Source organism: Falco biarmicus, chromosome 15 (genome assembly GCF_023638135.1).
Source record: "Falco biarmicus isolate bFalBia1 chromosome 15, bFalBia1.pri, whole genome shotgun sequence".
Classification (NCBI taxonomy): Eukaryota; Metazoa; Chordata; class Aves; order Falconiformes; family Falconidae; genus Falco; species Falco biarmicus.
The window spans coordinates 22,663,006-22,675,267 of NC_079302.1; the positions used below are offsets into that span (position 1 = coordinate 22,663,006).

General features: G+C 56.2%; 1 protein-coding gene across 5 annotated transcripts; it reads right to left on the reverse strand.

The window, feature by feature from the left end:
• Positions 1-5,339: 5,339 nt before the first annotated feature.
• Positions 5,340-11,944, reverse strand: LOC130159095 (uncharacterized). Of its 5 annotated transcripts, XM_056360332.1 has the most exons (7): positions 9,517-11,944; positions 8,836-9,123; positions 7,965-8,237; positions 7,539-7,592; positions 7,048-7,152; positions 6,497-6,543; positions 5,340-6,204 (listed from the first exon to the last, which is right to left on the reverse strand). In XM_056360332.1, exons 1-7 carry the CDS (start codon positions 9,575-9,577, stop codon positions 6,016-6,018), a joined length of 1,017 nt encoding a protein of 338 aa, XP_056216307.1. In that variant the 5' UTR covers positions 9,578-11,944; the 3' UTR covers positions 5,340-6,015. The 5 variants fall into 5 exon arrangements, 4 of the variants coding, with proteins under 4 accessions (XP_056216307.1, XP_056216308.1, XP_056216305.1 ...); XM_056360333.1 differs by lacking the exon at positions 6,497-6,543 and having other exon boundaries at positions 6,046-6,204; positions 9,517-11,939; XR_008825608.1 differs by having other exon boundaries at positions 6,103-6,204; positions 6,497-7,152; positions 9,517-11,943.
• Positions 11,945-12,262: the final 318 nt, after the last annotated feature.

Below are 12,262 nucleotides of genomic sequence, written 5' to 3' on the forward strand. Positions count from 1 at the left end.
TGTGCAAAGCACCCTGTGTGGATCAAGGGGCAGGTGCTGCCATGTGAGCTGCTTAATACTCTCTGCTTACCTGGGAGCCAGAGGGGAATACAAGGGACTGCTGGCAACAGAGACCTCCGAGAGCTTGTATGTAGAGGGGTAGCTGCCCTCCAGTGAGAGCACAGCTTTAGACCCCTTCCTTGCCCCCCTCCCGAGTCCCTGCCCCTCATCAGCAAGAACAACTCCCAAGGAGATGCAAATCTTAGGGTAAACCTCCTGTCCAACAGACCTGTTGGCTCTCCTGTCTTGTGATCTAAAGAAATGGGTAAAAACCTCTGCACACCTGTGACCTTTTGGGGTTTAATTGCCTTTTTTCAGCCTCACTGGTAGCGAAAGATCAGATCTCTGCACATCTCCGTGTGAAAGCTCCCGTGGGGTGTGCGGGGCTGACCTGTGCGCTTGCATCTCTAACGGGGGTGCTGAGAGCAGAAAGGACAAGCAATCACACCGCTCCGCACACAGAGCAAGCCATGCATGTGCTGGAACGGGGCTTCTGGGTGCCTGCTGCCTTTAGGCCAGACCCCTGAGTACTGGACCTGGCCATCGTCTGCCTTCCATCATTCTGGTTGTGGACTTGCCCCTTGGTCTGCTACCATGCACTTTTTTTTGTAAGATCTTTTACTTTTTGTGCGATGTGTCATTCAGGTGGTTTTATTGCTTTTGGGGGATTGCATCATCCTCTGCAACGGATGAGATCTGGGGCTGCAACGTCTAGATAAGAGGGCCAAGGGTGTGGGACTTGGTGCAGGACTATAGACAGGAATTTGGTGAGCTCGCCTCTTCCTATTTCCACTTCTGCAGCACAAAGATGGGTGGGGGAGGAGGGGAAGTTTCCAGCTGCAGAGGCACAGAAGGCTGTCCTAGGTGAGGAATGCGGGTCCTGAGCGCAAGTGGCTGTAAGCAGGAGTTGCAGGAGACTGGGAGAGGCCCTTGAGCAGGGGGGTGGCTGCGTGCCTCCTACCCTGTTTGTCTGGACAGGCTGTTCCCTGCCACCAGCCATGCCCAAGGGTTTTTTTGCCAGTTTTCCTGCTCCAGTGCCTCCCTCCAGCAGTTGCACCTACTCGGGATCACCTGGCCCTCATCCCACCAGCTCTGTGGACACTAGCATGCAGCAAAGTCCAGCGCCCTCAGCTTCTCCCAGCACCACTGGAGCCTGTCCTCGTGAGTGTCATCGTGGGGACATAAAAATAGTCTCATTTACAAAAAGGGGGGATTAAAATAATCGGGAAGTCTCCTCCAACCCTCCCCAGCAACAAAACCCAGTGAATTGCCCCAATTTCCCAGGGAGCCGTGAGATGCAGCCCTTTGTGCTGCAGGCCAAGTGCCTGGCCAGGCACTGTGTCATGGAGCTGGACGTCTGTTCCTTCTGTTCCTCTTGCCAGATGAGATCAGCAGGACTTTTCTCCCTTCTCTTCCTGCCTCTCAGCTTCCTTTGAATGTCCCTTTTTACCCTGGAGCCTGTTCAGGAGATGATTTACGGAGCCATTCAGGGAGAAACACCCCAGTGCATCTACCTCTGCCTCCGTGTTCGCACCATGGGATGTCCCCTTGTGTGGCTTTGATTTGGTGAGGCACAGAGAGCCATGGAGTTCAGTTCTGGCTCCATGTGCACGCCTAGCTTTCCTCCCCTTGGATTAGAGCAGCTGCTTTTCCTCCTGCTGGGAAAAGCATGGCCGCATTGCTGGCCTTCAGAGGCCCATTGGTGCAAAGACCAGGAAGCTATTTCTTTGCATCTTTGCAGCTTGCTTTGCATGTGCTACTTTGCTCTTAAATAAATGCGATGCCTGCTGGTAACCTTCTTTGCTGGAGAAATTTGGTCTCCTGGATGAGATGTGCTGCAAGACAGGGAGGCACGTATGCCCTCTGCAGAGCAGGGAATAAACCTCTCCTTGTACCTGGCCCAGATGACTGAGAGTTTCAGGGGTGTTAAAGTCCAATGAACTTACCAGCAAAATTATGATTAATCACCCAACAAACTAACTGCTCTTTTTTCCCACAGCAAAGTGAGGTCAGTGCTTTCCTTGGCCTGAGCCATTTTCCTCCCCCAATGTCTTCTGCTTTTTCTGACTCTTCAGTGTCTCCTCTCCTCCTCTTTCTCCACTCCACTTCCTTCCACCTCTCTCGGTTCTTTCTCTAATTCTCTTCTGTTTTCTCTCATCTCTTCAATGCTGGCCTCCCCTTTTTTCACACCGTCCAGTTACACTGCAGCCCTCCCCACTGCCACCCTCACCCATCCCCATCCTTTTCCCTTTCCTTCTCTTCTGCTCCTTGGCTTGTTTCTTCTTTTTCCTTTTGCTCTTTCTGGGTTTTCCCATTATAACCCAGGTCATGTCCCTGTTCTTTCCCTCATGGATTCCTGCTGCTCTTCTAGTGGGCAGGGTGCATTGTGGAGGCCAAGCCTCTCCTGTGTGCTCTAGCTGGGCTGCAGCTTTGCCCAGTACCTCGTGTCCTGCCGAGCCCTTTCTGGGGGAGGTCCAGCTGAGGGCCATGTAGGAATGGGGCCGGCAATGGCTGTGGCACTGAGGCCTTGTCTGCCAGCACGCAAAAGCACCATCACAGTGGACCTGAGGCTTGGGGACCACACTAGGCAGCAGCTCACAGGGAGCTGCAGAGACCTCCCTGGCTGCACCTGCTGGTACCCCTCTTCTCCAGGTTGGGTAGTTCCTCCATGGCCTCCCCAGGTGCCTGCTGCTATGATTCTGCCCTAAAAAAAATATGTAATTGACTAGGAGAAGCAGCACTTTTACTTCTGATTCGCTCTCTGAGCCAGGCTTCCTCCATGCAGCAAGCAGGGCTTGCAGGCCAGCGAGGGCACGCTCCGTGTTCCTGGCACAGAAACCCATCATGGACATCTTGCCCATCTGCTCTGAGCACACATGGGGACGACAGGGACTTCCATCCTTACCGAGGTGACACAAACATGTTTGGGACAATGAGGGCATTGGGTTGATTATTGCTTTATTTCTTGGTTAACCATTGTGATAGCATCTCTGTGAGAACTGAAATTCTGACGCTCAGCTCTGGCCACAGCCACTTCACCTTTCTAAAAATAGCTGATGCACAAGGGTGCTGCCCCCACCCTTCCTGCCTGCACTTGCAAAAGGCCCCGAGATCTTGAGAGACTGTCTCAGCGAGTTCCTTAAGCAGCCATGGCTGCATTTCTTCACCTCTTGCTCACTCGTATAACTGCTCTGAGGCTACCCCACAGCTTCTTTCCTGGTTCCTTGTTAAAAATGCTGTCCCAGATCTGATCCCCACTAACCCTGAGCGTAAGGGGGGATGCAGAAGCAGCACTATGAATGCCTCAGCTTTCTCCACCTCAGTTGGTTAACAACTCTTCCTTGGTGAAGCAATGGGCCAGACTTTTCCTTCCTCTTCTTTTTTAAGGCAGTTAAACAAATGCAGAGCCTTTCACAGCCCTTGTTAGTCTTAAATCATTCTGTACCTTAGCTTTCTGATTTTGCCTCTGCAATTTAGTGATGAAGTCATTCAGTTTGTGTCCTTTGCGTTTTTCCTTTCCTCATGGCCTTCTTTTTTGACCAGTATGATGCTGAAGAACAACTCTGCAGCTGTATTTACCCCCTTTGAAACTTCCCCTCTTGCCTCTGCAAAGGATAACCAGCTGCCAAGGCTTTTAATACAGGTTTCAGGCGTTCTGCTCAGCTCTTCCTGGAGTCACAAGCTGTCCCTTTTAGTGGAAGTCAGCTCTTTTTAAACCCTTTTCTCCTTAAAAAAACAACATTGGTCATTTCATGCTGTAGAAACATGAGAAGGGCTGTGCTGGGCCACCCCAAGGGCCACCCAGCCTGGCTATATAGAACCACAGGATCATTCAGGTTGGAAAAGACCCTCAAGACCATAGAGTCCACCCGCTAACCCAGCGCTGCCAAGGCCACCACTAGCCCACGGCCCCAGGCACCCTGTCCAGGCGTGGTTTAAACACCTGCAGGGCTGGTGGCCCCACCGCCTCCCTGGGCAGCCTGTGCCAGTGCTTCAACCCTTCTTCCCTCCCAGGGAAGAAACGTTTCCCGATACCCAACCTAACCCTCCCCTGGCGCAGCCTGAGGCCGTTCCCTCTTGTCCCGTCACTTGTTACCTGGGAGCAGAGACCGACCCCCCTGCCTACAGCCCCTGGCAGGCAGCTGGAGGGAGTGAGAAGGATCCCCCTGAGCCCCCTGCTCTCCAGGCTGAACCCCCCCAGCTCCCTCCGCCACTCCTGGTAGGACTTGTGCCCCAGCCCCTTCCCCAGCTCCGTTGCCCATCTCTGGACGCACTCCAGCTCCTCTATGTCCCTCTTATAGCAAGGGGCCCAAAACATCCCACAGGATTTGAGGTGCAGCTCCACCAGGGCTGAGTACAAGGGCATGATCACAGCCCCGGTCCTGCTGGCCACGCTGTTTCAGATACAAGCCAGGACGCTGCTGGCCATCTGGGTACACCAGTGTCTCACGTTCAGCTGGCTGCCAACCAAAAGGTGCCCAGCAGACACCCCCGCTGATCCCCTGTTGGACTTCTGCCCCAACCCAGCCTCCCTGGCTGCCCCGGTGCCATGCCAGGAGGGTGCAGGGTGGCCACCTCATGTCCCACCCAAGAGCAAGTGATGGCTCTCCTTGCCACGAGGATGGGGCAGGAGCTGTAGCTGAGCGGTGTTTGCTCTTAACCAAATCCTGTGGACCTCCAGGTGCATAGGTTGGAAACAGCCCCCAAGGAGTGATGGGCAGGGAGGTGCTCTGGAGTTCCTCCACCTTGCTTCCTTTCTGCAGCCAGGAGATCTGACACATCCTCAAACCCCAGTTCCTCCCCCAGCTCCTTCAGGAGCTGCTGCCAAGGTTTTGGCTGCATTTTGTACCCACCCATTTAACTTAGGCCTCCCCCTTTCCAAGCTGGGGCACCCTTAGGGACCCTCCTCCTCCTCTGTGATGGCAGGTAACCAGGAGGAGGCTGGTGAGGATGTCCTTGCAGGTTGGTGGAGTCTGGCTCTACTCTGCATCCCTGGGCAGCATCCCCCAGCAGCCTTGATGCTTCTGTGAGCCTCCCTGGTTCAACACTGACCCCTCTTCCACTGGTTGCTCCCCCTAAGTAGTTGGAATTTTTTCCCCGATTTTTCACTTTCTGTAGCCCTTGCCCCTGTCTTCCCAGCCACACATGACCAGAGCTCTACCACCACGGCTTTGGGGATGTCTCCCATGGTTGCTGCTCTGAAACTGGACTGAGTGGGGAAACCAGAGTCTCCAGGACCTGGTGACTATTCCTGCCGGACTTCAGCTGGGTTCCCATCAGCAGTACAGAACTGGAAACAATGAGGGAAAAATATGACCTTTTTTTTCCTCCTCCTCAAATTACAGGAAAGCTCAACATGCATGAGGACACCCATCCAGTCCCGGTACAAAGCAGATACACATAGACCACTGCAAGAGCACTTGTGTTGCACATCCACAAAGCAAATGATGCCTTTCCAGCCTTGCTCCTTGTGCTTTGAGTGAACCACAGCAAGGTCAGCCCATGGCATGGCAGGTGCCTCCTCCAAAGAAAATCCAGAAAATTGCTCCAGGACCTTTACTGTGCCGAGAGGAGCTTCCCATGGCCACCCTACCCAGCAAGTCCAGCACCAAGGAGATAAGTGCTCCCTGGATCACAGTGGCCACATAGTGCACAGTGACACTGCTGAAACACACAGCAAGTTGCTAGAGGGGCCATTGGTGACCAACACCATGAAAGGAGGACTGGCCTCCTTGCTGAGGCTTGGCGGTGCTTGAGGCTGCGGGAAGGCAAGGGGAAAACTGGCTGGAAGAGCCCTGTCCTCACCACGAGAGATGGCTTCTTCCAGGGGAACATAAAGCACAGTGGTGCAGCCATCTGAGGGTAAACAAGTGGCTTTGGTTACCAAAACTGTGCTTCTGTATAAGCTAACACTTAGTTTTCGGGGATGATGAACCCAGCAGGCGTACAAGAAGCTGCCCATCCCTCCCTTCTCCCTCATTTGTCCTCTCCCTTGGGGGAGATAACCATCCCTGCGCTGGCAGCACCCGCATCCCTGCCACACTGCTTTTGCTGTGATGGTTTGATCTCGGTGTAAACAACGTCAGAGGAGGCGGGTTTCGCCCCCTTCTTTTCGAACTTCAGGTTGGCGTAGGTCAGGTCCTCAGTCCCTGTCACCGAGGATGCCTGCAGGGGAGAGAGCAATGAGGAGAGCCCTGGCTTTCCCTTCTGCATCTCCCCTGCTATTATTTTCCCACTGGCACAACTATTTGCACTGCCCAAGCATTATCCAGCTTGCTCAGAGGTGCCACCTATTCAGAAGCTCATAAGCCCCTATTTAATAGGAATTAACAAGTGTTTAGGACCACGTTTTCAGACAGCAAAGCTGATTTTACTCTGAAATCCTTTAAACGGGTATTCAACAGGCAGTGATTTTCAGCGACTTTCTTTACAGGGAGAAGGAAACAATATGGTTTACCATTCTGAGCTGATCCATCTCTACCACTTGCCTGCTTGTAATCTTTCCTGAAAAAGGAAACTTAGTTTAAATAGTAGTTAAAATAATGAAAACGATCATTTTTTTAAATGAAGAAAACATCTGCATTGGTCCTGCTTTTGTTGCAGGAAAGGATGGGGCTCTGCAGCTGGCTGGCTGGCTCTGAAGGTGGCCAAGGGGCAGGAGGAACTGGCAAGGATGTAAAAGCTCTTGAAGGGGCTGGAGAAGAGCTCTAAGCTGGACACTTCTGGAATGTGATGAGGTACAAGATCTGTTTCACTTGCACCACAGCTTGTGCCATGAGCAGGCTCTCAACCAGCAACTGGCCAGAAGAAAGGGAGGGGTGAACCTTCTCCCCACCCCGGGACAGTTTGTTCGGGACAGACCTGTGCAGGGAACCCCAAGTGAGCAGGAGCAGCAGGATATCAAAGATGGACATCTCCCAAGCCTGGGCTTGTCCAGGCCAGCAGGTGAGGAGGAGATGCTGACCAGTTCCCACAGCAGACGGAGGCTCAGCGCGGGCTCAGCCTTACCTTTTCTGTTCCTTCTGCACCGCCACACCAGAAGGCCAATTACCAGCATGTAAAGAAGCGTCGCCACTGCTAAGCTGGAGATGATACACAGGGGGAAGTTGAGTCCTGCACCAACACACATCACAGAGGCACCTGTGAGCCACCGTCACGCCATGCCGGGATGCATGGTGCCATTGCTTTTTTTGCAGAGGAGGGCAATTCTTTTCCAAACTTGGGCTTTCAGACCTCGAATCTTCCCTCCCTCCCCCGAAAAAATCCTGTGGGGAACAGTCTCAAAAAACTCATCTAAACTCAGCCAGGGGCGTGGTTGGAGCATCAGAGCCCCTTCCCAGCATCAGAGTCTCTGATCTGCTGGTGCCTACTCCAGTTTGCTACCAGCTCCCACCCACTCACAGGAAAACATAAGGATGTTTCCCCCCTTGTTGCTCCTCTTTCTCTCTGAGGACCCCTCCTGCCCACACCCTTGTGGCCATGGGGCTGTGGGGACTCACCTGCCCAGGTCTCAATCCAGGTGCCTTTGGCCTGAGGTGCCCCAGGGCTACAGCCTGGAAGACAGAAACACAAGTGAGAGACTGCCCAGAAGCAGAGGATGCCCTCTCCCCACTCCACTTTGGGGCAGGGACCTGGGCCCTACAGCCCTGGTGGTCCTGCTGCTGCCACCATGGCTTCAGCCACCCCAGCACCCAGCTGATGCGCCGCAGCTGGAGGATGCGGCAGGTCCTGTTTCAAGGACCCAATGGCCAAGCAGCTCCGTGGTGGGATGCATCTGCAAAAAGGGCCACGCTGGGTCAGCTCCTCCAGTGCCGGGGATGCTTTCCGGGGAAATGGTGCACGGGAGTACCAGGGGGGAGCGTTGGGCATAGCATCCTTCTCTGCCCGCTCCTCACCCCCATGAAAATGGAAGCAGTGCCACTTACTAGGAACTGTCCCTTGCGTACCATTTCCAGTGTCTGTCAAGTTTACTCTTGTGATGAAGACCCTACACCCACAGATTCCTGTGCTGGCTGCATGCATGCCAGGGCTGGTGAGGTTGGCACAGTTTTCTCCCAGAACGATGGTGTCAGTTTGATTCCCCACCTCCAGACCTGCAGGTCTGTACCACTTCACGTGTACTGTGAGATTCTCTGACCAAATCTTGAACCTGCACTCTGTGGTGATGACTGACTCTCTTGGCTGGCTGGCGACTGTCCCTGGAGGACAAAGAAAAATAAGTGATAAGTGAAGTCATATATATGACCTTGCAGGGCTCATATCCCACCAGCACATCACTCATGAAGGACATGGTGAAGTAACCATCCTTTCCTCCAGCTCTTTTCCAAATGCAGCTGCTAAATGTTCCTCAACACTGTATGCTGAAACGTTGCATGTTGGTCAGTGCCACCCAATTCTGTGCAGCGCACGAGCATTTCTCATCTCAGAAAGGACTGAAAATGGGAGGATCAGGGGGAAGATACCTCCTCCTGCAACCTAGGCAGAAGGATCTTCTGGCACACAAGCAGAACATGCCACCATGGCCACAGACTCAGGCTCCATGCTCCACGGACTGGGGGGCTAGCTGTGGGGAAATGGTCAGCCCTAGAGAAGCAAAGAAAATGCGGTAGACCCCCTTCAGCCTCTCTGGCTTCATCCCATCCCCTAATGCTTACTCTGGAGTAGTTCAGAACCACTCCTGAGCCGCCGGGCTGAAGTCGCTTCACACCTCAGCAGAGTCCTCCCTCTCTTCCCTCTCTCCCTTCCTCAGTCCTTTCTCTCTGCTCCTGTGGCTGTTGGTGGACTTGTGTCTCTTACCATGAGTGTTCAGTTTGGAATCTTTGTTCCTGGACGTGTTCCTCATGTTCTCCATCCTGCACGTGTACATTCCTGAATGTGCTTTGTTCACACTGGGGAAGACGAGCTGGGCAGAACCATTTTTCATCTCCACACCATCTTCATTCTGCTTTTCTCCATTGTTTTGTGTGGTATTAAACCATTTCACACCCCTGGCAGTGCTGTTTGAGCCTGCCTGGAGCAGGCACTGCAAGATGAGATCTAACCCTACCGACACGTCAATTGTGGCTGAAATCTGGTGAGACAGTCCTACCGGAAAAAACAACCACAGAGGGTTGAGTTCGTGTTAATGAATACCTGCATCCTCCACATGAAGCTGACCCCCTTCGCAGTCATCAGGCTTATAAGCATCTCTGTTTCCTTCCCCAACTGTTTTCTCTCCCTGCTGCTGCTGAAGGCGAGGCTGGTTCAAAGCCCCAGAGCCTGAAACGGGGGCCTTGTGGGCAGAGCCCACAGCCTGGGCACAGCATTGCCGGGGGGACCCCACTGCAAGGCACATGGCAAGGTGCTGGTGCAGAACAGAGGGGGTTAAATGCCGCAAGAGGAGAGGAAAAAGCAGCAGCAGCCATATCCCAAATCTCCTGCAGACATATGCAAAGATGGAAGAGTTCAGAGCAGAGGCAAGGGCACTGGGGAACTCACCAGCAGGCAGCCAGGCAAGGAGCAGCAGGGGCAGAAAGCCGCTGGCCAGCTGGACCTCCATGCTGTCTTCCTGATGGCCTTGTGGTGACGATGCTGGGCACCCAGCAGGACTGGCTGCGATGTTCCTGTCTCTCCCTGCAGCACGAGGGTCACTGCTCAGCTGGAGCAAGCTGCAGCCCTGCCAGGACCTCACCTCTGCGCCGCTTGGCCCGGCAGTTCCCTCTGTGCTCGCAGGCTTCCGCTCTTTTCCCCTTCTCTTGCTTCAGTCTGATTGTTATCTCCTCTGTTCACTACTTGATTCCTCCTGCAGTTTCATATTGCCACGTGCCCTTGGTCCCGAGAAGGAGCCAAATAACACAGCTGAGCACCGCTGATGGCCATTTCCCAGTGGCTCAGGTCACAGCCCAGCAGCTCCCTGTCACTGGCATGGGCGGGTGCAGGGGAAAGGGCTTCCGCAGCCTCCTACCGCGCTGCCTCCCTGTGCCACCCTGGTCCTTGTCTTACACCAGGGAGAGGACCCCTCACAGAAAGTGATGCTGCCATCACGGCGCGGTGACAGGGTGATGTCTGCCCTGTCCGGCGTGCTAGCTGAGCTCAGGCAGGGATCCACACACCCTGCCAGGCTGCAGACACTGAGGACAGCTGCGGCGTGGCATGGAGATGGGCTTGGTCAGAGCTTTCTGGTTGTTCACACATGGGATGTACAAGCCCCAGCCAGACAGGGACCCCTGCAGCCCCCTGCTCTGGCCGTGAGCACCCATGTCCCAGCTCCTGCCCTGCAGAGATGGGGTGCTCCAGGCATCCTGCCGCATCCCCCTGCCACCAGGACAGGAACATCCACCGGGCCAGACACGGCTCACGTCACCCCTGCCACCGAAGGGATGTGGGCAGCACAGGCCCCTCCGTCCTCAGCCTCTGTGGGTGCAGTCTCTGTTGCTCCCCACAGGTTTTCCACTGCCTGCCACTGCTTTTCCTCTTTTGTGCTCAGAGCAAAACCTGTTCCCACCTGCCATTTCCTCCCCCTTAGTTTCCTGTCAGCATTTCCAGTAATCACCCCCCTGCCCATTTTGGCTCCAGACCTGACATCCTCCCTTCCCTGAAGGCAGAACCCCACATCCCAAAACCTCCACACACACACCACCTGCCTGCTTCCATTTCCCTTCCTCCTACCCCTGTTTTCGCCCCATTTTGAGATGACAGAGACCAAACTGAGCATGCAGGGATGGGGGCCCACCACCACAGCCCTCCCCAAACAGTCTGGGGGGTAGTATCCTATTGGGACCATCTTCTATCACCAGTGAGCGTGGTCGTAACACCACCTTCATCACAGCTCAGGGAGCAGAAGGGCATGGCTGAGCCTGTCCCACAGGGATGCTCCTGGGTCAAAGACAAAAGGAAGGTTGCAGAAAGCTGGGAATTTGGAATGCTGGCATGCCCCCAGGCTGATCCTGCAGCTCTCCACATGGCGAGTGTGCTGCCAAAGCTCCACAGGCATCTCTGCCAGAGAGCAGGCACAGTCCTAGACACTTGGCTTTGGCTGCACCTCCCCGCACCCAAGGTCTCCCTCAGCCCCACTGCGCTGGGCACGCACAGCCCAGCCATGTGCGTCTCCTGGGGGAAAGGGCATTCACTGGGGCTCTGTTCCACGGCCAGTGGAACCTCCCAGCTGGAGCACAGCGGAGGTCTCCACCTGGGAACCAGCCCACGTGGGGAAACAGCAACATCAGCAGGATACTTGCTGAAAGGGTCATAAAGCAAAAATCTCATGGTACAATATCCACCAGAACGACAAGCAAGAGGCCCTGTGCCTCTCTTGCTCTCCCCTCTGGACTTCATCTCTTCCCATGCTCTTTGCGATGACGGTTCCTCTCTGCGTTTGAATCTCCCTCCCGCCGGCACAAGGATGTGCACCAGTTGCACCCTTCCCTTCCCTTTCCATCCCAGTTCTCACGGTCACTAGCACGGATGAAGCCGATCGGACAGAGCCCCCGCGGGCAGCGCCCCCCCAGGGGCACCCACGAAGCCGAAGGGTCACGTCGGAGCCCCTCCAGCCGCAGGGTCCCGGCGCCGCACAGGAGCCCGCGGCCCCGCAAGCCCCCGCGCTGCCAGGGCCGCCCCGCACGCACGGCGGAGGGAGCGAGCGGCGGCGGCAGCCCCCCCGCGGCCCGCGAGGGAAACGGGGGCGCCCGGCGGCCTCCACCGGGGTCCTCCTGCCCCGACCTCCGCAGCACCGGGCGGGCGGCAGCGCGGGAGCGGCGCTAGCCTCCGACGGAGCGCGGTGCTCGTACGGGGGCTCCTCCGCGGCTGCGCGCAGCTCTGCGCCCCCGCCGCCCCCGCAAGCCCACGGCCGGCCGGCAGCCGGGACCCTCGGCAGCAGGGAGAGGCCGGCTACCCGCCCCGCGGAAGGGCGAGGGGGCAGCCGCAGGGCTGCAGGCCGTGCTGCCCGGGACCCCCCGCGCCGCCCGCAGCGCTGCCTGGGCCGGGCAGCCACCGGCCTCCGGCGCGGCCTCCCAGCGCCGTCAGGAGCACGAGTGGGCGGGGCTGCCGCGGGGCGGGGCTGCCGCGCGGGGGCCGCCCCAGCACAGGGGCCGCCCCAGTGCGCGCCGCGCCCGCCCAGCGGACCCTCCGGGGAGCGCATCGTGAGATGACGAAGCGCCATGCTGGTCTCCTATTGGCTGCTGGCGCTGTCCGTCGGCCGAAGGCCCGCCCCCCGCCCCGCTCAGCGGCGGGATAGGCCGCGCTCCAC